The 24,298-nt window shown below is 38.7% G+C and overlaps 1 protein-coding gene across 6 annotated transcripts in view; it reads left to right on the top strand.

Moving 5' to 3' along the window:
- Positions 1-24,298, top strand: part of LOC138822723 (transmembrane and coiled-coil domains protein 1) — a 139,557-nt gene that overhangs the window by 24,517 nt on the left and 90,742 nt on the right. For 4 of the 6 annotated variants that reach the window (XM_070015615.1, XM_070015616.1, XM_070015617.1 and 1 more), the window contains 2 exons: positions 6,492-6,547; positions 10,869-11,568. In XM_070015615.1, the coding sequence (XP_069871716.1) occupies positions 10,996-11,568 (573 nt within the window). In that variant the 5' untranslated portion in view covers positions 6,492-6,547; positions 10,869-10,995. Of the gene's footprint in view, positions 1-6,491; positions 6,548-7,878; positions 7,934-10,868; positions 11,569-24,298 lie in introns of those variants that run through there. The other 2 variants (XM_070015619.1, XM_070015620.1) reach the window with 2 other exon arrangements.

Genomic DNA, 24,298 nt, shown 5'->3' with positions numbered 1-24,298 from the left:
TCCCTTTGTTGTGTGAGAAATTTTTTTCATTGTGGATCTTGCTTTGCAAAAGTAATTTTTTCTTCCAGTGTTTTGATAGTTTGACCTTATTTTATCTAAAATGAGATGACAGACTTGGCCATCATTCAGAACTGGTGCATGCACATTATTAAGCCTGTGGTGATTTTGTTTGAAAAGGAGGCTGTGAGAACCTCCCCATCCCTCTGATACTCGGAAGTATGTGATGCCTGCTAGGCAAGTGCTCTACCACTTGAGTTATGTCCTCAGTCCTTTTTTTACACCTTAGTTACCTTTTGAATAGGGACTTGTGTTTTTGTTTGGCTGGACTCAAGCTGTGATCCTTCCACTTACAGCTACCCATGTAGTTGGGATTATTGTTGTGTGTACCACCATGCCAGTTTGTAAAATGGGATAATTTCTTTTTGCCTAGCCTGGCTTTAAGTTGCAATACTTAAAATCTGTGCCTTCTGAGTAGCTGGGATAATAGGCATGGTCAAGGCATATTTAGCTGAATCAGAAATTTAATAGGAAATTTTATGATTGTTCTTTTTCAGATTCTTGCTGTATTTATTTGCATTATTTTTTAATCAATTTGTTAATATACTATGACTTCTGACATTTTGCAATATAACAGAGCAGTGGAAAAATCATATAGAATGTATATATACATATATTTAAGCATGTATAACATCTTCATAAGATAGCCAGTAACTTATGGCAAAAAGTCATTAAAACTATTAGAAGAAATCTTAAATTTAACCTGTCTGAAAATATATATATTTTTTTCTTCTTGATTGTGGGTCTTGAACTCTCTGGGCCTGGGCGCCGTCCCTGAGCTCTTCAGCTCAAGGCAAGTGCTCTACCGCTTGAGCCACAGAGCTAATTCCAGTTTTCTGGTGGTTAAATGGAGGTAAGAATCTCATGGACTTTAGTGCAGGGACTGGGTTTGAACCATGCTCTTCAGATCTCAGCCTCCTGAGTAGCTAGGTTTACAGGTGTGAGCCACTGGCACCCAGTAGCACTTTCTTTTTATGAGAAAAGGTAAATGTAGAAAGAAGATTACATTAGAAACGAACCTAACTAAGGTCCTGTAATTCTTTTACTGATTCTCATTTTTCCCATTTCTTTTTTTTTGGGGGGGGGTCAGGTCGTGGGGCCTGAACTCTGGGCCTGGGCACTATCCCTCAGCTCAAGGCTAGCGCTCTACCACTTGAGCCGCAGCACCACTTCTGGCTTTTTTTTTTTTCTGCTTATGTGGTGCTGAGGAATCGAACCCAGGGCCTATGCATGCAAGGCAAGTGCTCTACTACTGAGCCACCTTCCCAGCTCCTCATTTTTCCCATTTCTTAAAGCTGTTCAGTAGTTTGCTGAGATGCTGTAAAACTTGTCCCCTCTTGGAGAATGAGGTGACAGACATGGCCATTTCAAAATTAAAGATTCATTCAAGACTGGGCATAGTGGTGCATTCATATAATCCTATCTACTTGGCAAGACAGAGGCAGGAGGAGTATGATTTGAAACCAGCCTCAGCATATACAAAAAAAGTGTGGTAGAGTAGCTGAGGTTAATGCCTGTTTTCCCACTTGCTGCTGTGTGACTTCAGTCTATCCTCATCTGATATAAAGAGATCTCTAAGACTGTGTACTTTTCATATTAGCTTTTCAGCTATTGATTCATTTTTTTCATGTCATTGTAGGTTTTTTCTGCTTCCTATAAATTATTTGTTTATAATTAGGATTAGTTGGTGGTTTCTTTTTCAGTTACTAGATTGAATAGGAAACTGTGCGAATGGAAGAACTTTCCACACTGAAGTTAAGATAGATGTGTCCTGGATAATGAGATTGGAATGGGGATGGGGGTGGTGGTGGTGGTGGCATTCCAGCTGAGGCTCAGGATACTGCTGACACTGCCTCCACAGGTGCCTGCAGTTCCTTAATAAACTCTTAAAAAAACCAGATACTTAAGTTTTCCTTAGTGTGTGCCCCAACCTATTAGAGTAGGATACTTTAGTCTAGGAGGTAGGTACTAAGAAGTAAATGGAGGTTAGCAATTTACTCCTGTGCTGCTGTTGCTGCAAGACTTTCAAACTTTTTCTGTAGGGTAAAGCTCGGGCTTTTAGGGTTATATTTCTCACATTGCATTCTTTTTTTTTTTTTAATTTTTTATTGTAAAGATACTATACAGAGGGTTACAGTTACATGAGTAAGGTAATGAGTACACTTCCTATTGAGCATTGTTACCCCCTCCATTGTTTTCCCCCTACCATCCCTTTCTTCCCTCCCTTCCCCGAGGTTCTTTTTTTTTATTGTGATTAAGTGATTACATAATTTCCCGAATTTAACAGTATTGTGGAATAATGATGCTCATTTAAAGTCACAAGTTCATTCTAACTTTCCTGGAGCAAATTGTCTATCACAGTCTATAACATATAACGGTGTACACATATACACCATACATGTGATCAGCAGTATGGGAATATTTAGTAGTGGTTCAACCAGATGAGTAGGAGTTCTTTGTTTCTTGAGTCCTGTTAGTTTTATCATATCACCTAACATTTTGGATTTAGCATCCACTTATCAGGGAGACCATGTACCGTTTGTCTCTTTGCTCTTGGCTTACATCGCTCAACATGATTCCTTCTAGCTCCATCCATTTCCCTGCAAATGCCATTATTTTGTCATTTCTAATGGCTGCATAATATTCCATTGTGTATAGATACTACAGTTTTTGGATCCATTCATCTGTGGTGGGGCATCTGGGTTGTTTCCATATCCTAGCTATTCACATTGCATTCTTAACATTTTGCAGAAATCATCTTCAGGAAAAAATTGTTAGGCTTTTAAAAAATATTTGGTATTCTAGAAGATAGATTTGGGTATAAGTATAGTTCCAAGAATAATATTTTGGTCCAACTCTGTTTTAGAAAAAATTGAAAAAAAAAACCAAAAGAAAAAATTGAAATAGTGGCTAAGTGTTGGATAGGTACATTAGTGGTATTTCATAATTCGTCTTTTCAATTCTAAGAGGTTTGCTTTCATGCATTTTAATGTTTTTGAATGTATATGCATTTAAAATGGCAGCATTTCTTTTCAAGAGACTATTAAAGATTTGCCTCAATATGTGAAATCTAAAACAAATTACAAAGCCAGATGCCAGTGGTCACTGCCAATAGTCTTAGCTGCTCAGGACATTGAGACCTGGAGGACTGCCCTTCAGGGCCAACCTTGGCAGAAAAGTCTGCAAGAGAGACTCCATTTCCACTTTACCAGCGAGCTGTCTAAAGTAAAGTGTCATGCATGGAGGCATACATGGTTCAAGTGGTAGAGTGCCAGCCACCAGTGAGCGACAGAGCTGTCAGAGAACGTGAGGCCTCACGAGGCCTGGAGTACCTTCACAGCAACAGTGAGTGGGGGGACGGGGAGAAAGGAGGTTATTTGCTCTGGCAGTCTTGTTGACCTTATTTGAAGAGAATGAGGTGTGGCTCAAGTGATAGAGTGCCGGCTTTGAGCAAAAAAGCCCAGCAAGGACACAGGGCCTGAGTTCAAGCCCCAGACATGGCACACACACAAAAATGAGATAGGTGTGTGAGAACACTTTCCTTCTGCTGGGCGCCAGTGGTTCATGCCTGTAATCCCAGCTACTCAAGAGGCAGTGGTCTGAGGATCCTAATTTGAAGCCAGCCTGGACAGACAAATTCTGAAGAGATTATCAAATCCCATTACCAGCAAAGAGCTGGAAGTGAAAATGTGGCTTGAGGGATAGAGTGCCAGCTTTGAGCAAAAAAACCAAATGAGACTGTGAGGCTCTGAGCTCAAGCCCCAGTACACACCCACACACCCCCCCCACACACGCACGCACGCACGCACGCACGCACGCACGCAAGCAAGCATGCGCACACACACACTATATTTAATCCTAACACATTTGTCATTTTAGAATCTGAAGAGCCAGATTATTTCTCTAAAAATGTTTGAGTAAAATTGTTAGTTTACATACTGTAGCTTCCATTTATAATAGGACCTTAACATTTTCATTCATTTGTCTTTTTGTCATTAATTATAATAACTACTGTTTTTGTAACTTGGAATTGTATAATACCATTGCCAACAATTTGCTCACCAAAATAGACAGTTCCCAGGGGCAGTTATGTCCAACAGTTTTCCAAGTAATACTTACATTCCTCATTCCCAAGATCACTACTCAGAAGCATATAAATAAACCAATGTACACACAGCCAGAACCATCTAAACATGTTTTGCCTACAATCACAGACAGGATAGAATAGGAAAAAGAAAAAGGAACAATAGTCCTATTTCCTTTCTCTGTCTCTGAACCTTGAAGATCCAGGTTGTGGTTAGAGGAGTTCCTCTGTGTTATTTTAGCCTTTTTAAAATTTGTGAAACTTGAGGGTTCAGTAGTTTTGTAAATGATCACTTTGTATTTGAAACATTTTCCTGTCTTAGCCCTAGTATGTTTAGATTTGCATTTGTCATCATTCCTTTTTAAGTGTCTTGTTCTGTTGATACTGTTTTTCTTTTTTATTTAGTTGAGTATTGAAATTGTTTTTCCTCTGTATTACTGTAGTTGCTTTTCCCCCAGGAGAATGTAAATTACCAGTCACTCGAGCCAATTCCAGAATAAATAAACTAATTTATGTATGGATTTAGTTTTCTTGATATTCCTCCCCACCCCCCTACTCCGTCGTCTCCCTGTCCCTGTCCCTTGCCCTGCTGCCCTAGCCCTGCCCCTCCCCCCTCCAGTTCCCCCTCCCTTCACTCTCCTCTCATCTTAGTGCACTTAATTGCCTGACACAATCAAGTACTTAATAACTAATTATCTCAACGTTTGAATCACTCCTTCAGCTTTCCAGCCTTGATTATTTCTTTTACTCAAAAATGTATACCAGCAGGGTAATGTGGTCTCCTTACTGGCGCTCAGACATATTTTTTTGTATTCTGACAGAAAGTCTTGGCCCATCTTTCTGTTTACTATTTTTTTCTTTAGCACTTAGCTCCAGCTTCTCCTATAGTCAGGCTTTTCTTCAAACTCAGTCCTGACTGATCATCATGAATTCTGGTGACTATTGTAATCTTAGCACTTAATTATGTTCTTGTGCACTGCCTTATTTTTCAAGTGTGTAAACCTTGTTTTGTGTCTTATATTGTGAGTTCCTGGAGGGGATAGGATTGCATTTGGTCTATACAATGCTGTGTACATAACAGATATTCCTAAAATACCTGTCTAATTAGATTGTTTCTTTGGTAATGGCTTATAAGAGCTAGTTTTCCAAGAAAATTTCAATTTTGAGCAGGGCGCCGGTGGCTCACGCCTGTAATCCTAGCTACTCAGGAGGCTAAGATCTGAAGATCATGGTTCAAAGCCAGCCTGGGCAGGAAACTCTGTGAAACTCTTATCTCCAATAAAAACCACCAGAACACCAGAAGTGGCGCTATAGCTCAAGTGGTAGAGCGCTAGCCTTGAGCTGCAGAGCCCAGGGACAGCCCTCAGGCCCAGAGTTCAAGCCCCATGACTGACAAAAAAAAAAAAAAAAGAAAATTTCAATTTTGCTACATTTTGGATTCTCAATCATAGCTGATAGTATTTTAGAATTGCCTTTGAATTAAAAATTGCAGATACATTAGAAGAATTTGAAAAATATTTATGAGGTTGTAGTGTTTTCATATACTTGTTTTTATTGTTATTATAATGGTAATGTACAGAGGGGTTACGGTTACATAAGTCAGGTAAAGAGTACTTTTCTTTTTGGACAGTGTTACCCCTTCTCTGGCTCTCTCCCAGTTTTTCCCTCCCATGCCCCCTCCACAAGTTATATAGTTCATTTTCAACATAATGTCCAGTGAGTACCACTGCTGCATTTGTTTGCCCTTTGTCCATCCATTTCTGTGCCACCCCATCTACTCCCAAAGACATATAAATGAACAAACAAAACAAAAAGACAAGAAAAGAAAACAGCGGTTTTATATTTCATGTTACTTTACGACTAGGGTTAGTGGAATATCTGGCTGGTCCTTATTCAATATGATAGTAATATACTGAATATTGTCATGGTTGTCATAGTACAACTAATGATATTGTGACTTTCTCTTAAAGTGCTATTTAATATTTTTTCAAATGTATTCTCTACCCCCTCCCTCCTTCCTTTTTTATCTATTTGTTTGTTTGTTTATTTATTTATTTATTTGTGGTACTGGGGACTTGAACTCAGTGCCTTGACTTTGTTAAGGCTGTCTCAGTGCCTCTGAGCTGTACCTCTAGTTCTCATAATCTTCCTTGATTATAATTTTTCTTGAATACATTTTTGATAAATTAATACTAAAAGTAGTAGCAATATTGCCTTACTCCTGTCTACTAGTGGAAGATATGGATTTTTAATATTTTGTTCTATATGCTTGCAGTTTTTTTCTGTATATCTGTAGAATAATTCCCTCTTTAAGTTTCTCACTTTATAATTCTTAATGCTTGCTTTTCAGTTTTTCCTGAAAGGATTCCTGTGCACCCTAGAAGTGTTTGAGGAAGAACAATGAAGGCAAGTATCCAACTCTTTGTAATCAGTGAAATTAACTTGGCTCATGTCCAAATCAAATAGCTTTGGTCATCACATCTGTCAACAAACCATAACATAGTAAAAGCCTTAAAGGAATAAAATGGCAAAGATGATTTGTAAGTAATTTGTGACTATTTTGTAGGACACCCTCATGGACACTTGTCAGATTAAAAAAAATTTTTTTTTCACTTATTTCTGGTAGTAATTCAGAACAGCTTGTTTCCGGTAGCCTTATGGTGTATTAGGTGTGTCTATTCCAGTGTAGGGCTTAAACTCAGGGCCTCATACTCATGCTTAGTTTTTCACTCAAGGCTTGTACTCTACTATTTGAGCAGTCACACCTCCACTATACTTTTTGCTGGTGGGTTAATTGAAGATGAGAGTTTCTCAGCGTTGTCCAGCAGGCTAGCTTCAAACCACAATACTCAGGTCCTAACCTTCTGAGTAGCTAGGATTACAGGTATGAGCCCCTGGCACCTAGCCATTTATAAATTTTTATATGTAATTGATGTATAAATATAAATGAGTAATAGAAAGTATGCAAGACTAGAGGAGATTTTTTAAATGTTTTGTTGTATGTACCTTAACATTTTATTGTGTATACGGTGGCTTCTTACCCTCCCTTAATTATACATGTTTTTTTATTTGTTAGCATCCCAAAGACACAGCCAAGAAGGAAATCCTTAACACTTTATAGATTAACCATTGTCTTGACCTGTAGTGCAGTTTTCTGAGGCTCCTTATGGGCAAAAGTGTTCCTCACAGTGTACGCATTTAATTACCCTCATAAGTCTGTATGGCAGACTAATAGTTACTGGGTTATTTCTAATCTCCTCAGAGGAAAAAGGGCTGTGTAACAAGATAACCCATTAACAATGTATAACAGCTAATCTCAGCCTTCGGAGTGGCTAGGATTACAGTCATGAGCCACTGGCACCCAGCCATTTCAAATTTTCTAGTATAAATGATGTATAAATATCTCAGTTACTTATCATTAAGATGTACCATCGTAAACATTTTTAAAGTAGGAAGCAAACAGATAGTAAATTGATTATAACAGTTCCCAAAGAAAGATATGCTGAGAAGGGAATTCCTAATACTTTTTCTTATTACTCAAGTAGGTCTTTAGTTTCTTATCTACATCAACACTATTCTTTTATTCATGGTATGTTTTAATTTTTTGGGATAAGTTTACTTCATACATTTTAGTTGCAGCAGTAACAAGTTAGTTATTCTGTTTAGCTAATATATACAATTTTATATAATTTAGAAAATATAATTTGGCAATATCTAATTTAGCAAATGAAGAACATGGAAACTACCTTTCACTGTCAGCCTGTTGGTTTTACATCCTTCCATCTTCTCACTGTAAGTAGTAGTCCAGCGCAATAAGACATCAGCTGTTGTATATTGTTACTGTATTATCTTGTTACATGAGGAGATTAGAAATAACACAGTAAGCCGGGCGCTGGTGGCTCACGCCTGTAATCCTAGCTACTCAGGAGGCTGAGATCTGAGGATCACGGTTCAAAGCCAGCCCGGGCAGGAGAGACGAGGCCGTGAGACTCCTATCTCAAATAAACCACCAGAAAACCGGAAGTGGCGCTGTAGCTCAAGTGGTAGAGCGCTCGCCTTGAGCTGAAGAGCTGAAGGACAGCGCCCAGGCCCAGAGTTCAAGCCCCACGACCGACCAAAAAAAAAGAAATAACACAGTAACTACTAGTCTGCCATACAGACTCATGAGGAAGGATGAGAGTAATTAAATGCATTCACTGTAGGCAAAAACTTTTGCCCATAAAGAACCTCAGAAACTGCACCTAGAGGTCAAGACAGTGGTTAATCTATTAAGAGTTAAAGATTTCTTTCTTTGCTGTGTCTTTGAGATGGTAACAGACAAAAATACAGGTATGAGGAAATGGTGCTGTGGCTCAAGTGGTAGAGCACTAGCCTTGAGCTGAAGGGCTGAGGGACAGCGCCCAGGCCCAGAGTTCAAGCCCGATGACTGGGGGGGGGGGGGGTGGTGGTGGAATACATGGAAGGCCAAGAAACCACAGTGGGATGACAAGGTTTCAAAGGGACCACAAAGAGTGTCAGTGAGTCAGTGAAGTGTTTCATTTGCCTCATTGAGAACAAAAGATTTTTTTGGAGTTGAGAAAGTTGGAAGGTACTGGTAAGAAATAAACATCTGTAATCCTATCATTGATAATGCTTTGAGTCCTGAAGAGTTAGGAGATGAGGAAAGAGACAAGGAAGAATAGGGACAGTGGGAAACCACAATGACAGTGTCATGTAGAATGGGAAGACGAATCGTTGTAAAGAGAACTGCTGGGTTTTCATTCCTCTTCCTCGGAAGTCTGGTAGTACCCTTGCATTTACAATGACATTTTATATCCAGCCCTTTGCTTCTAGATAGCCACCTGGTGACAGTAGTCCTGGTGTAGTGTAAGACAGTTTCAAGTCTTTTAACAAAAAATTGATGAAAAAGAAGGAAATAAACCTTCTATATTGTGCTTTCTCTTTCTAGAAACATCTATTATACAGTTTTGTTTGATACATTTATTTGAGTTCGTAAACTCAAAAGGACCACTTCTGTAAGCTGGGCATTGGTGGCTCACACTTGTAACCTTAGCTGCTCGGGAGGCTGAGATCTGAGGATCATAGTTTGAAGCTAAACTGGGAAGGAAAGTCTTATCTCCAACTAACTGCCAAAAAGCTGGAAGTAGAGCTGTGACTCAAGTGGTAGATCTCTAGCCTTGAGCAATAAAGCTCAAGGACAGTGCCTAGGCCCCAAGTTCAAGCTCCAGAACCACAACAGAACAAAAAAAAAAAAAAAAAAAAAAAAAAGGAAGGAAATAAGGAAGAGAGGAAGGGAACCACTTTCTGGGAAGACATTTTTATTGAGGAAAAATTTTATCTTCTATCATCTTTCTCCCCATGCCCATTTTAATTTCTTGGCATGTATCTCACTAACCAACTAATCACAGCAGTTGTGCTGCTTTCACCTGTATCTTTCAGCTAAATTCCTGCACTTAATGCTGTCATATAATTGCAGTTTGACTTTTTATTTTCCTCCTCTTCATCATACATAGTTACTAAGCTACTTCACTGCAGTTGAGTTTGTATACCTATACGGGAAGCTTATGTGATGGATGATTCTCTTGGGAAAGGGATTTCTTGAGGTTTTTTGTTTGTTTGTTTTGTTTTGTGGATGTTTCATTTTACCTTATTTTCTTGAGGTAGGGTCCTTCTATGTAGCCTCAGCAAGCCTCCTGCCTTATCCTCCCTAGTGCTAGTCTCCTTTTTGATGGCTGGTACTGAGCAAAGATCTAGGTATTAGCTGGACCCTAGGGTCTCACACCTGCAATTCTAGCTTCTAAAGAGGCTGAGGTCTGAGAAATGCAATTTGAAGCCAGCTAGGGCAGAAGAGACTGTGAAACTTTTTCTTCAAATAAGTACCAAAAAGCTGGAAATAGAGCTGTGGCTTAAGTGATAGAACACTAGCCTTGAGTTAAAAAAGCTGAAGGATTGTACCTAGGCCCTGGGTTCAATGCCCAGTACTTTGTGTGCCCACACATGCACACATGCACACTTACACATACACACAAACACACACAGAGATATTTCTAGGCTCTGTGAAGTCTTGTTCTGTCTGTACCATTGATTCAAATGATATCAGAAAGGTGGTTTGTGTTTCAGCAAAACAGCAAGCTTGTCACTTTTTATTGCCAGTGAGCTTGTTAAATCTGAATGGTAATAAGAAATTACCATTTTTCACTAACATCTATATAGGTTGGGATGTCTGCTTCTCACTGTTCTTTGAATTTACTGAGTTTCAGCATACTGAATTTCATTCTGAGTTAATGAGTGAAACTTAGTTTTCATTCATAGCTGTGCTTATGAATGAAGTGGAATTAAATGCTAAACTAAGCATATTAGATGGTCTGTACTCCAGATTTTCTAAGCAGTGGTGTTCTGTTAACTACTATTATGGTGTTCATCCCCAAACTGGCTGTCTAGTATCCAGTTCTTCATATGTATGAATAAACGTGTAGGAATTTTTTTTCCTAAATGTTATTTTCATTTCCCTTGTATTTATTTGGCTTGGGCTTTTTATTCTAGAAAATATAACCCACTATCTGGAAAACTATCTTTTAATCTTCTGATTAAAGATCGCTAAATGATAGTGTTTATTTGTTTGGCTACTAGCATGTTTTTCTTTGTTTTAACACTGTACATTTTGCATTTTCTGCATGGATTTATGATATAAGGTTCTTTCTTTTCTTTTTTTTTTTTTTAATATTAGATAGGCATGAAGCCACCGTCTTACAGCTGCATGCATGTCACTGTTGAAGCAAATGCCTACCTAATTTGACAGTCTTGGTGTGCTTAAAGTTTTTTTGAGTTTGCGAATAAGCATATTAAGTCTACTGATGGAGCCTTCAGGCAGTGAACAGTTATATGAGGACCCTGATCCTGGAGGCAGATCCCAAGATGCAGAGGCCAGAAAGCAAACAGAATCAGAACAAAAGTTATCTAAAATGACCCACAATGCTTTGGAGAACATTAATGTGATTGGCCAAGGCTTGAAGCATCTCTTCCAACACCAGCGCAGGAGGTCATCAGTGTCGCCACATGATGTGCAGCAAATTCAGACAGATCCAGAACCTGAAATAGATCTGGAAAGCCAGAACTCATGTGCTGAGATTGATGGTGTCCCCACCCACCCCACAGCTCTGAATCGTGTTCTACAGCAGATCCGAGTGCCCCCCAAGATGAAGAGAGGGACAAGCTTGCATAGTAGGCGGGGTAAGCCAGAAGCCCCAAAGGGAAGTCCCCAGATCAACAGGAAATCTGGCCAGGAGATGGCAGCTGTTGTACAGACAGGCCGACCCAGGTCTTCATCGACAACTGATGCTCCCACCAGCTCAGCTATGATGGAAATAGCTTGTGCTGCTGCTGCTGCTGCTGCATGTCTACCAGGAGAGGAGGCAACTACAGAACGGGTAAGTCTGTCAAATTGTATTTATCTGTTAACTTATTGTTCTTATGTATGTATGTGTGTATGTACACACAAACAGGCTTAAGACAAATGTTCAGTTAATTTTCCAGTAGATCCACTGTTTTTGAAAGCCATTTGCTTCTGCTTTATAGTCACCCGCCACAAAATTAGTCTATTTTTTTAAAGTAGATCATTGGCTTTTTGGTTAGATTTTATAAACTTAATATTTTACTTTTTGCTGTGTGTGTGTGTTACTAAGGAGCCAAACCCAGGATTTTATGCGTGCAAGGCAAGCAACTTTACCCACTGAGCCATATCCTCAGTTTAGCTAGACTTAAAAAAAAAATCCAGATTTATTATGTCTTTGTATGTGTACAAAAATAATGGCTTGGAAGCCAGCCACCAGTGGCTCATGCCTTTAATCCCAGCTACTCAGGAGGCTGAGATCTGAGGATCAGGGTTCAAAGCCAGCCTGGGCAAGAAAGTCTGTGAGTTTCTTATCTCCAGTGAACCATCAGAAAACCAAAAGTGGCACTGTGTCTCAAGTGGTAGAGCTGAAGAGCTGAGAGAAGCGCCCAGGCCCAGCGTTCAAGCCCCATAACCGACCAAAAAAAAAAAGGCTTTGATGATGGAGATGGGAATTGGTTACAACAACCATGACATGTTCAAACAGAGAGTTTCTATTATTTTTTCCTTTGTAGGCTTATTGATAAGTATTTTCCCCTCAGGGTAATCTAATTAGCATATCTAAACTGCTATAGCACAGTGTTTTCTACATGGTTACTTAATACATGTTGGTTACTGTGTGTCAGTTGAAAGATAATATTGGAATTGCCAAAGGTAAATTGATAAAGTCAAAAGTTTTTCTCAAAAGTGTTTTGTGTTATGAAAATTTTAAAACCCAGATATTTTGAAAGAATAAATGCTTCATGTAGAAAACTTTGAAAATGTAGAAAAGCAAAGGAAGAAGAGTTAAATAACTTTTGACTATTTGATGTGTTTTCTTAATATACTTACATACTAAAATTTTTATCAAAATTAAAATATTTAGCTTTATTAAAATTGATATGTTAAAACCATATTCTTTGTAAATCATAATTGTATTTTTCAATTAAAACTATCATGAGCTTTTTTCCATATTCATATTTATTAATTTTACTAATGGTAGAATGTGACATTTATTATACTATATTAGTCATTTTGATATATTGAGTCAGAAAAGATGAAACTATTTATATTTCCAATGTATTTTTCTATACTTCTTTAATGTACAGTATTTTCTACATGGGTACTTAATACATGTAGGTGGTATAAACTTGGTTAGCTACCATTTATTGTTTGCTTATTGTGTGGCAGTTGATACGTTTATTTTTTTATTTTTTTATTTTTATTTTTAATTTTTTTTGGTCCAGTTGTGGGGCCTGAACTCTGGGCCTGGGCGCTGTCCCTCAGCTCTTCAGCTCAAGCCTAGCGCTCTACCACTTGAGCCACAGCGCCACTTCCGGCTTTTTTCTTTTTGCTTATGTGGTGCTGAGGAATCGAACCCAGGGCCTCATGCACACAAGGCAAGCGCTCTACCACTGAGCCACCTTCCCAGCCCCAGTTGATATGTTTAAACCCACAATTTTCTCTTTAATTGCAAATAGCCTTATATTTTGACAGATTATATTTTCTTATTTTTGTGGGTAAGACTGAAACATAAGAAATTAAGTATGTCTAACATTTTATTACTAGCTTCTTTTATAATGAACATTTCAGACCTTAAGTATGAGTTACTAATTTATTAGATGTATTTTAATAACGATTGCATACTAGATACCATCTGACCTTAACGGTTGATTTTACTGATGGTACCATATTGTCTCTCCATTATTTAGTATTGGACATAGTTAAGTAAGTACTTAGGAGATAACTAAAAAGGTGTAGGAATGCCATCTGTTCTTTTTTCTTTCACTTGGTGAGGGAACAGAAGACACTATATGAAAGGAAATTTAATCATTACCTGACTCATGTAATCCCTCTGGACATCACCTTTATAATAACAATAAAGTAAACTTAAAAAGATGTTCACTTGGGCTGAGATGCCTGCCTACCAAGTGCAATCTCCTGGTTTGGGTCCCCAGTACCAAAAAGAAAGAACAAAAAAAAAATACAATTAAAAAACAAAAAACAAAAATACTAACTATTATAATAAGGATAGTTTTTCATGTATAAGATGGCCTTAGTTCAGGCTCTTCTTTCAGATTAAAAAGTGGCTATCACCTAATTTTTTTTCTAGTACCAGGGTTTGAACTCAATTCAGACTCAAGTTTGCACTCACTCACTTGTACTTGGTGTTCTTGGCTGGCAATCAGCCACATGAGTCATACCTCCAATCCAGCTTTTTTCTGGTTATTTTGAAGATAGAATCTCATGGATTTTTCCCTGGGATGGCCTGGTCCTCATTCCTCCAGATCTTAGTCTCCTAAGTAGCTGTTACAGGCATGAATCACTGATGCCTGACTAAGATTATTTTGATTAAAACTATTCATGTTTAAAGTTTTTCAGACTGTCTTTAAAATGTTTTCTGATTCAAACAGTAAATTGCACATGCAAACAACATAAGAATATCTATATATACAGATAACATAAATAATTACAGACAAGCTGAGAAAAGAAAAATCATGTCCAGTTAAAGTGAATACTTTAATGGAGGAGAAGTGTTCTTTAAGATCTTTGGGTTGTGATTTGAGTCACATTAGTGTCTGGGGAGTGCTCAGGGGAGAAGAGATCATTTCAGACAAGGAGGATTTTGAATCTCTGTTAGAAATTGTATTGTTGTATGACAGTATAGTGCCCAAAACTCATTCTTCTAAAGTCTAGTTAAAGTATTACAGCCTATGTTGCTACACTAATATATATATATATATATATGTATATATTATATGTATGTATGTTGTATGTTACAAATATATATCCTAATGAAACAGTACCATGGATATTGATATTTTTGGCTTTTTGCTAGTTAATTGGAAACAAAAGTCTAACATAGACTTTTTCTACCAGATCTGGCTTTTGAACCTCAGTCCTCAGATCTCAGCCCTGAAGTGTGAAGCGTCTGGCTTCAGTTGTTTACTTTTATGGATCTGTTACAACATGGAGAGAATTTTTGTACTACCTGGATGTAAATAGGATTATAAGTAGGAAGGATTTTTTAAAAATTGATTTTTAAATTTTTTTTAAATTAAGTTTAACTTTGTAAGCTAGCTTTCCTGTTCTCTGAAGGGGAAAGAAATCAGGTAGCAAGTGGTTACTTTCTGTTGCTGTCCACCAGATGGTGCCATAGGCCAAGATCAGGTGGGAATGAAAGGCCTGCTCTGCATGGACTTCAATGAATTGGAGATATTTTGAGAAGTTACTTGTGATTATGATGTAGTTGTTGCTTTTATTTTTATATTTTATTTTTTTTGGTCGGTTGTGGGGCTTGAACTCGGCTTGGGCACTGTCCCTGCACTCTTCAGCTCAAGGTGAGCGCTCTATCACTTGAGCCACAGTGCCACTTCCCGTTTTCTAGTGGTTTTTATTGGAGATAAGAGTCTCACGGACTTTCCTGCCTGGACTGGCTTTGAACCGAGATACTCAGATCTCAGCCTCCTGAGTAGCTAGGATTACAAGCGTGAGCCACCAACGCCCCCGCTTAGTTGTTGCTTTTATTAGCAAATAAATAAATTTCTATAGTTGTTTACTATAGAAATGGAAAATAGGCCTGGCCCTGGTGCTTTACTTTTGTAATCTTAGCTGCTTAGGAGGCTAACATCTGGGGATTGCAGTTCAAAGCCAACTGGGCAGGAAAGCCTGAGACTCCTCTGTCTCCAGTTAAATACCAAAATGGCAGAAGTGGAACTGTGGCAGAAGTGATAGACACTAGCCCTGTGCAAAAAAGCCCAGGGACTGCACCAGGCCCTGAAATCAAAATTCCAGGATCACACAAAAGGAAGAAGGAAAAGAAATATGACATGTAGCATAAACAGTATATTTGTTGGTAGGATGTGACAGTATTAGAAAATTCTACCCCCACAAAGGTTAAGATAACCCACAAGATTTGTGTGGGAGAACTAGTTAGAAAATAGTGTTTGTTTCCCTAATATAAGTGTTGAAAATTGTAGGTTTTTTTTTGATGTTGTTTTGTTTTGTTTTGTTTTGTTTTTGTCAGTCGTGGGGTCTGAACTCTGAGCCTGGGCGCTGTCCCTCAGCTCTTCAGCTCAAGGCTAGCACTCTACCACTTGAGCCATAACACTACTTCCAGCGTTTTCTGCTTATGTGTTATTGAGGAATTGAACCCAGGGCCGCATGCATGCAAGGCAAGCACTCTATCACTGAGCCACCTTCCCAGCCTGAAAATTGTAGTTTTTAATGAAAGCCAGTAGAGTTCTCTATTTTCTATATAAGTAGTGTCATATGGGTTGCTGATACTGTCAAGAGCATGTCTTATATGCACAATTCGTAATATGAGACTGGAAGGAGAGCCAACATTAGAAATAGAGATGTAGTTTTACTTTTTAGTGCTTCTTCCTGAAAGGTACTTTATACAGCAAGACTTGATTGCCAAAGTGAGCAGAATATTTTGATTATTCTTAGTAATTTTATCTCATTAAAGGACATTATTATCATTAATTATGTAGTTAATAACTAGTAAGAGTGGAGGTTGGAGGTTTATAGACAAGATGTTCTTGACCTTGGCAAATTGTTATACCAAGTTTAACATTGTAGGGATGTTTCTTAAAATTTGTTTTTAGGGGGTCTGGGAAGGTGGCTTAGTGGTAAGTGATTGCCTTGCATGCATGAGGCCCTGGGTTCGATTCCTCAGCACCACATAAGCAAAAAAGAAAAAAGTTGGAAGTGGCGCTGTGGCTCAAGTGGTAGAACGCTAGCTTTGAGCTGAAGAGCTGAGGGACAGCGCCCAGGACCAGAGTTCAGGGCCCACGACCAGACCCCCCCAAAAAAATTGTTTTTAGGGACTGAGAAGTTGGCTCAGTGGTAGAGTGCTTGCCTTGCATGCATGAGGCCGTGGGTTCAAGTCCTCAGCACCACATAAGCAGAAAAAAAGCCAGAAGTGGTGCTGTGGCTCAAGTGGTAGAATGCTAGCCTTGAGCAGAAGAGCTAAGGGACAGCACCTAGGCCCCAGAGCTCAGCCCCCACTACCAACAACAACAACAACAAAAACTTTTTAAAAAGTGAATTATGTTTCTTATAGTCAGAAATAGCAGTTCTGGGATTGTTACCAGGGAAGTTATATACAACTCATCTGAGAAGTGGCAGCTTTTATGATGAAGACTCAATGTAATACAAAGTAGACTTCAGTCTTTAAATTTATAACTGCTATTGGTGGTATACACCTTGTAATTCCAGTATTCAGGAAGCTCAGACGGGGGCAAGTTTAAGGTTTGTAACAGGTTACAAATTTAACCTGTTTTCTTTTGTCCTACAAAATAGTCATATGCTTTAGGATAAGCAGTCCTCTAAAGAAATACAGTGTATGACCAAATTTCTGCTTTTCCCTTTTGTTCACAGACTTGGGCACTTTGTTAGCAGTCTTGAATCATAAAGAGTAAAGAGTAGAATTTTGGCTTCCAAAGTTCACTGCTTTTACTTACCCAGACATTGATCCAAAGTCTTGCTTTTAGAGACTCACTGATCAACAGAGGGATCAGATCAAGGTCATCTGTTATACAAGATAATACCTAGTTTTCTTTTTTAGGGTTCACAGTACAGCATTTAGCAACAAAGGCATTTTGACAAGTTTGAGCTTCACAAATTTTTTAAATTATCTACAGTTATATAAGAGGGATTTCATCATGACATTTTTGTACAAGTATACAGTATTCCCCCACGATCACCTCCTGCATTCTTTCTCCCCTCCCAGAGTGTTCTCAGCAGGTGTCAGTGTGCTATTTTCATACATATAGATGAATTACATCAATCATTTTCACCCTTATTTGCTCTCTCCATTTACCCTCCCCCATCCCTCTGCTACATTCCTGTATTTATTTGTTAAAGAAATTGACAAAATTTGTTAAAAATTGACTTTTGATGTTAAAGTCACCATGAACTAAGGTCTGTGGACCAGTATAAACAGATAAGATTTTACTTTTGAGCTTTAATATTTTAGGGTCACAGTTAAAACACATCTGATACCGATTTTGCCTTTTGCATTGTATACATAAGACTTTGAAAATATACCTTTCCGAGAAAGAGAGAGAGAGAGAGAAGAGAGAGAGAGAGAGAGAGAGAGAGAGAGAGAGAGAGAGAGAGAGAGAGAGAGAGAGAGAGTGTGTGGTGGTGCCGCTGCTGCTGCTGCTGCTAGAGTTTGAAACCCTCTTGTTAGGCAAGTACTTCCATCATTTAAGCCATGTTTCAAGCTCCCTAATTTTAAATACATAAACGTTTGATTTAAAAAAATGATTTGATAGGGCTAGGCATGGTGCTACACGCTTGTGATTCCAGCTCCTTGGGATGTGCAGACCAGCTGAATCACAGTTTGAGAGCAGCCTGAACAAAACGTTAGTGAGATCCCCAGGTATGGTGGTGTGTGTCTCATTGTAGCCACATGGGAAGTATAGGTGGGAGCATCAAAGTCCAAGGCTGGTCCTAAGCACAAACATAAGATTCTTTGCAACAATTAACTAAGCGAAAAAGGCCTCAGGGTGTGGCTCAGGTTTAGTTAAACGTGCCTGCCCAGCGAGCTCAAGACCATGATTTCAAACTTCACTGTCCCCCCATCAAAGAACAAGCCAGACATGGTGGTACAGGCTTGTAATACCAGCTATGCGGGAGGCAGCAGTAAGAGTAGCATAGCCTGCCTAGGAAAATCAAGATCCTGTCTGAAAAACGAAAACAGGGCTGGAGACAAGTGATAGAGTGCTTACTTAGCAAGCCCAAGACCCTGAATTCACACTCTAGTACCATCCAAAAAAATGTTTAAATTTAATAGCAAACTATTTTGTGAAGATGTTACAACATGAAGGCTTACACAAGTCTGTAACATAATCATATCTTGGGAACTGGGGGCATGTGCCTGTAATCCTAGTTAATCCTCAGGAGGCTGTGATCTGAGGATCATGGTTTGAAGCCATCCTACACAGACAAATCCAAGACACTCTGATCTCCAGTTAGCCAGCAAAAAAACAAACTGGAGATGTGGCTCAAGTGGCAGAGTACTAACTATGAATGTAAAAAGCTAAGGAAAAGTGAAAGGTCCTTAGTTCAAACCCCATTACTGGCATGCCTCTTCCCCACCCCTCTATTCATATCTAGCTAAACAGTATCATATTGATTAAAAACTGACCAAGTACATTTTATTTTGTCATAAGAAACATCTTACTGGGATGAGAAATCATGACTTTGCAGATTCTTAAATTTTAATAAAAAGACATTTAAAAACCTTTAAAAACTCATTGCAAAAAGAGCCCCTTGTAACACAAATTACTTTGAGTCTCTGGCTGTTGGCAAGTAACTGTTAAACCTTAGAGATAATCCTAATCAGATACCTCCTTTTACAGGGTCAGAGATGTTCAAAACTGCCCAAGTGATGCCAAGAACTCATTGCTAGCTGTTTCTGTTCGTGTTCAGCATTCTTATCTCTTTACCCTGTGGATCTTGCCAGAGAATTGAAAAACATTAATTCAACATCAGCATTAAAAAAAAAAAAATCTGTCACTAAATGAGCTTGTTAGAATGCAGGTAGAAATCTAAGGGCAGTGACAGATGTGTAGACTTAGTTCATCACAATCCCTTGTTGCTCCTTAAGTTATTACTTGGAAGTAATGCCTTTTGTCTTCTTCAGGTAAGTGGCAATGAAAATTAAATACTTATTAATACTTCCCTAGAGTTGGTTTAAATACTATTAGGAACAATAATATTCCATATTCTCAAATATCTAAACAAAATAACAAGGGAAAGATTCTCTAGTGTTATCACCTAGTTAACAGTCATTATGGAGCTCTTTCTGCATTGAGGCTGAATTGTGTGTGTTGGGGGCTGTGGAGTCTTAACCTTACTCAATTTGCAAAATTGTAGTTAAGAAAGGATGATAAATGCAAGACCATCACTCGTTCATTGTTTTAAGATACCAAGGGACCTGCCTTGCTAATACTGAATTTTAATGAAGCATTCAGTAATTGGGGTTCTTTTCTAAGTAGTTGGCAGTATTCTTTGCAAGAATCCTTTGCAAGGATCCTTGCAGGTCTGATAGCTTTTTTTAAAAAAAAAAAAAAAAAAACAAAACAAATAGGTAATTAGGGCTTAGTGGTATTTTAAAAACTTGCCTAAAATCAGAGAGAGAGTGCATGGCCAGGTCTAAGTCCTTCACTGATTTTACCATAGCACAGGTGTCTTTGGTGTCTTAATACTGATAGTTTTTATCATGTACTTAGTATGAGGAGCTTAATATAAAGTTAGAATATGGAAGATCCTAGAAGAAACTAGATTGCCAAAAGGCTGATAAACTACCAACTAATTTTCATAAAACATAAAAGAAGTTAAATAATTGATTTTCATTAACTAAGATTTGACGCCTGAAGTTAACTGTGATATAATGGAAAATGTTAAGCTTTCCATTGGATTTCCTTTTTTCTCTTTCTTTCTTTCATTCTTTTTCTGTCTCTCTCTCTCTCTCTCTCTTTTTTTTTTTTTTTTGTCATGAGGCTTGAACTCTGGGCCTGGGCGCATCTCTGAGCACTTTCACTTAAAGTTAGCACTCTACCACTTTGAGCCACAGCACCACTTCTGGTTTTCTGGTGGTTAATTGGAGATAAGAGTCTCACAGACTTTCCTGGCTGGTTTTGAACCTCAATCCAGATCTCAGCCTCCCAAGTAGCTAGGGTTATAGGCGTGAGCCACCGGCACCCAGCTTCTGTTGGTTTTTTAAATCTCCTATTAAAAGACCACAGTGAGGGCTGGGAAGGTGGCTCAGTGGTAGAGCGCTTGCCTGGCATGCTTGAGGCCCTGGGTTCTATTCCTCAGCACCACATAAGCAAAAAGCCGGAAGTGGTGCTGTGGCTCAAGTGGTAGAGCGCTAGCCTTGAGCTGAAGAGCTGAGGGACAGCGCCCAGGACCAGAGTTCAGGCCCACGACTGGACCCCCCCCCCCCCAAAAAAAAAAAAAAGACCACAGTGAACACGCTGCAGTTCTCTACTGTCATACATTCAAATAAGGCTTGTAATTGGAAGTGAGAAGATGTTGGCTGGTTTCTTTTGGTAACTGTTGCTAAATAGGTAATAGCAGTGTTTTTGTTTTGTTTTGATCTGGTCCTAGAGCTTGAACTCAGCCTGTGTACTGTCTCAGAGCTTTTTTCCTCAAGGTTAGTGTGCTACCATTAAGTCACAGCTGCACTTCCAGCACCACCAATGCCATCTAGCTTTGATTATTTTTAATTCTGGATTTTTGTTTGTTTTTCCTGCCATGCGGTTAACCATCTGGAAAAGTAAGATATGAGTGCTGGAGCATTGTTCTGAGTTCCACTTATTCTTTAGAGCCTTTCATTAAGTTTTCTACAGTGGTTGTCTGGCTTCTCAGAATTGTCCAAAGCAGCCCATTCTAGATAAATCCTTCACAGTGAGTCTTTCTTGAATGGTCTCCTTAAAAAAATTATTGTTATTATAAAGGTGATATGAAGAGGGATTACAGTTATATAAGGCAAGTAATGAGTACATTTCCTTTCATAAAATGTTTATCCCTTCCCTCACTCTCTCCTGTTTCCTGTGTCCACCCACAAGTTGTATAGTTCACAATGTCTAGTGAGCACCACTGCTGCACTTGTTCACCCTTTTTCCCTGGAGTTCTGTGTCCCTCCCTCCCAAACACAGACAAATGAAAAAGCCAGACAAAAAGAAAACAAGCAACAACAAGGGAAAAAGCCTCTTTCCAGTTCTTGGAGTTCATTTCGTGTGTGTGTGTGTGTGTGTGTGTGTGTGTGTGTGTGTGTGTGTGTGTGTGTGTGTGTGTGTGTGTGTGTGTGTGTGTGTGTGTGTGTGTGTGTGTGTGTGTGTGTGTGTGTGTGTGTGTGTGTGTGTGTGTGTGTGTGTGTGTGATTTTGTATGATCTAAATTGCACCTTTGTGATTTTTCCCTAAGAGTATCTTCTTTTGGTCTTGCTGTGTGTGAGTGTCTAGAGTCCTTGTATATTTGTCATTTTCCAGTGTGTTTTAGATCTAGCTTCCCCATATGAGAGAAACATGAGCCCCCTGAGTAGGTAGGTTTATAAGCATGAGCCAGCACTGCTCAGCTTTCACCGTATTAATTATTATTGTTAAGCATTTGTACAAAGACGTTACAATTCTGCAAGTCAGGCTATGATCAATGCCACTCTTTTCATCATTCCCCCTCATTTTCCCCCTTCTTATCCCTATTCTCAAGTTATTTTTGAACGAGTGATTTCATGATCATCTGATTATACTGAGTTTTAAACACATTTCTGGCCAGGCACCAGTGACTCATGCCTGTAAATCCTAGTAACTCAGGAGGCTGAGATCTGAGGATCGCAGTTTGAAGCCAGCCCAGGTAGGAAAGTCCATGAGACTCTGATCTCCAGTTAACCAGCAAAAAGCTGGAAGTGGAGCTATGGCTTAAGTGGTATAGTGCTAATCTTGAGCAAAACAGCTTAGGGACTTTTATATTTCCATAAAATGAATACCAGGAAACTGGTACTTAGAAGGTGTAGAGGAAAGGATAGAGAAATGAAGAGAAGACAGGGATGCAGTCACATATTCAATGCATAGCCTTTGGAATTAAGAAAGTTAAAGAAAGTTAAAGGGAGAGTTTGGGTTGGGAATGATAGGGGGAGAATGATGACAAGGATGATACTGACCAAGATCAGTGTACTCATAAACTGATTTTTTGAATGGTAATTCCTTTTATACAACTAATTAAAGATAATAAAATATAATTAAAAAATTAAAAAAGCAGGGAATAGCTCCTTGACCCTGAATTCAAGCTCCATTACTAGCCTCCTTCCCCCTTTCCCCCCCTGCAAAAAAAGTATTCTGAAGAACTAGCACTTTTTTTGGAAGCTCTTAGAAAAAGTTTATCTTACAATGCAAAAAAAAAAAATGTGATCTTGAAAACATTATTTGATATGTGGATATTGGTTTTTTCCCCATGGGGATGAATTTTTTAATATGGAAATTCCTGTATATTTTTTTTTTGCTAGAGCCTTACACAAATGTTGACAGTTTAATTTGAACCTAAGCTCCCCCCCCCCGCTTTTTTTTTTAAACAAGTATCAGTGCCAGGGAAATAAGTAATTCCCACATAAACAGAAAAAGCTGGAAGTGGCACTGTGGCTCAAGTGGTAGAGTGCTAGCCTTGAGCTAAAGAAGCTCAGGGAAAGTACCCAGGCCCTGAGTTCAAGCCCCAACTGGCAAAAAAATAAGGAAATCAATAAATTATGGTTTCTGATTTTCAGGATAGCACCCCTGTAGTTCATGCTCTTGCAAGTCTATACAGCTTGACTCTCTATAGGAGCCAAATGCAAATTTCAGTGCTGGACTTTTATCATTTATCCTACTTCATTATTGCTCACCCCAAAACAAAAGAAGAAAGGAAAAAAACCTTAAAAGCAAGTTAAAATAAAAAATTTTAAATTGTTTAGTGTCACAGATAATTTAGTACATATGTTCAGATTGTTAAATTTCCTTTATTATATAGGTACTATTTCATTAAGAATATTTTGTAATTTTTTTGTACTAATAAAGTTTTAAACTCAGATCCTCATGCTAGCTAAGCAGGTGCTCTACTATTTAAGCCCTCTCCAGCCTCTTTTTGTGGGCCGGTCATGGGGCTTGAACTCTGGGCCTGGGCGCTATCCCCTCAGCTCTTCAGCTCAAGGCAAGTGCTCTGCCACTTGAGCCACAGCACCACTTCTGGTTTTCTGTGGTTAATTGGAGATAAGAGTCTCACAGATTTTCCTGCCCGTGCTGGCTTTGAACCTTAATACTCAGATCTCAGCCTCCTGAGTAGCTAGGATGACAGGTGTGAGCCACCTGTGCCGGGGTTGTGTTGATTATTTTTGAGATAAGGTCTTACTTTTGTCCCAGGCCAGAAACTTAGGTTTCTCTTTATTACTGAAATGATAGATGTGTACCACCACACCCAGCCTATGTGGTTCTCCCATAGCTTTGGATAACTGATGTTCACCACTGTACCCAGCCATTGGTTGCGGTGAGGTGTTACTAACTTTTATGGCTGGGCTGACTTGGAACGTATTCTCCAATCTCCATTTTCCAAGCAGCTAGAGTTACAGGCTTGAGCCACTTTCCATGGCTGTGAGCTGTGAATCATCTTATTAAGCTCAAATTGTATCACCTAAAAAAAAAAAGAAAACTTTCCTCCTTTTTATGGAGGGAGGGGAAGTCCTTGTTTTCTGAAATCCAACATGCAAAGATATCCTAGCAATAAAATTACATAGTTTTTTTCAAGGTTGTTTAAGGAGACACCAGTGGAGAACTGATCTGAACATTATGGCTAGGACCATGGTGCTCCAAGGTACTTGCCAATTTAAGTTCCCCTCTTGTGGTTGCCTTTTTTTCTTTTCTTTCATGATATTTGTAATGTCTTGCCTTTTTTTGAGAACATCTATTGAGAATATTTCCATATTTTAGCACTTTTAAATGTTTAATATACAAAGTGAATGGCCATAAAGTAGAAAAAGAGTTCTGATTCTGATGTGTTTCTGAAAATTTTATTGCAAGAAATATAATG

Source organism: Dipodomys merriami, unplaced genomic scaffold (assembly GCF_024711535.1).
Source record: "Dipodomys merriami isolate MVZ:Mamm:240054 unplaced genomic scaffold, mDipMer1.0.p SCAF_114, whole genome shotgun sequence".
Classification (NCBI taxonomy): Eukaryota; Metazoa; Chordata; class Mammalia; order Rodentia; family Heteromyidae; genus Dipodomys; species Dipodomys merriami.
The sequence above is the reverse complement of the archived record's forward strand: the minus strand, read 5'-3'. Positions and strand labels throughout refer to the sequence as shown.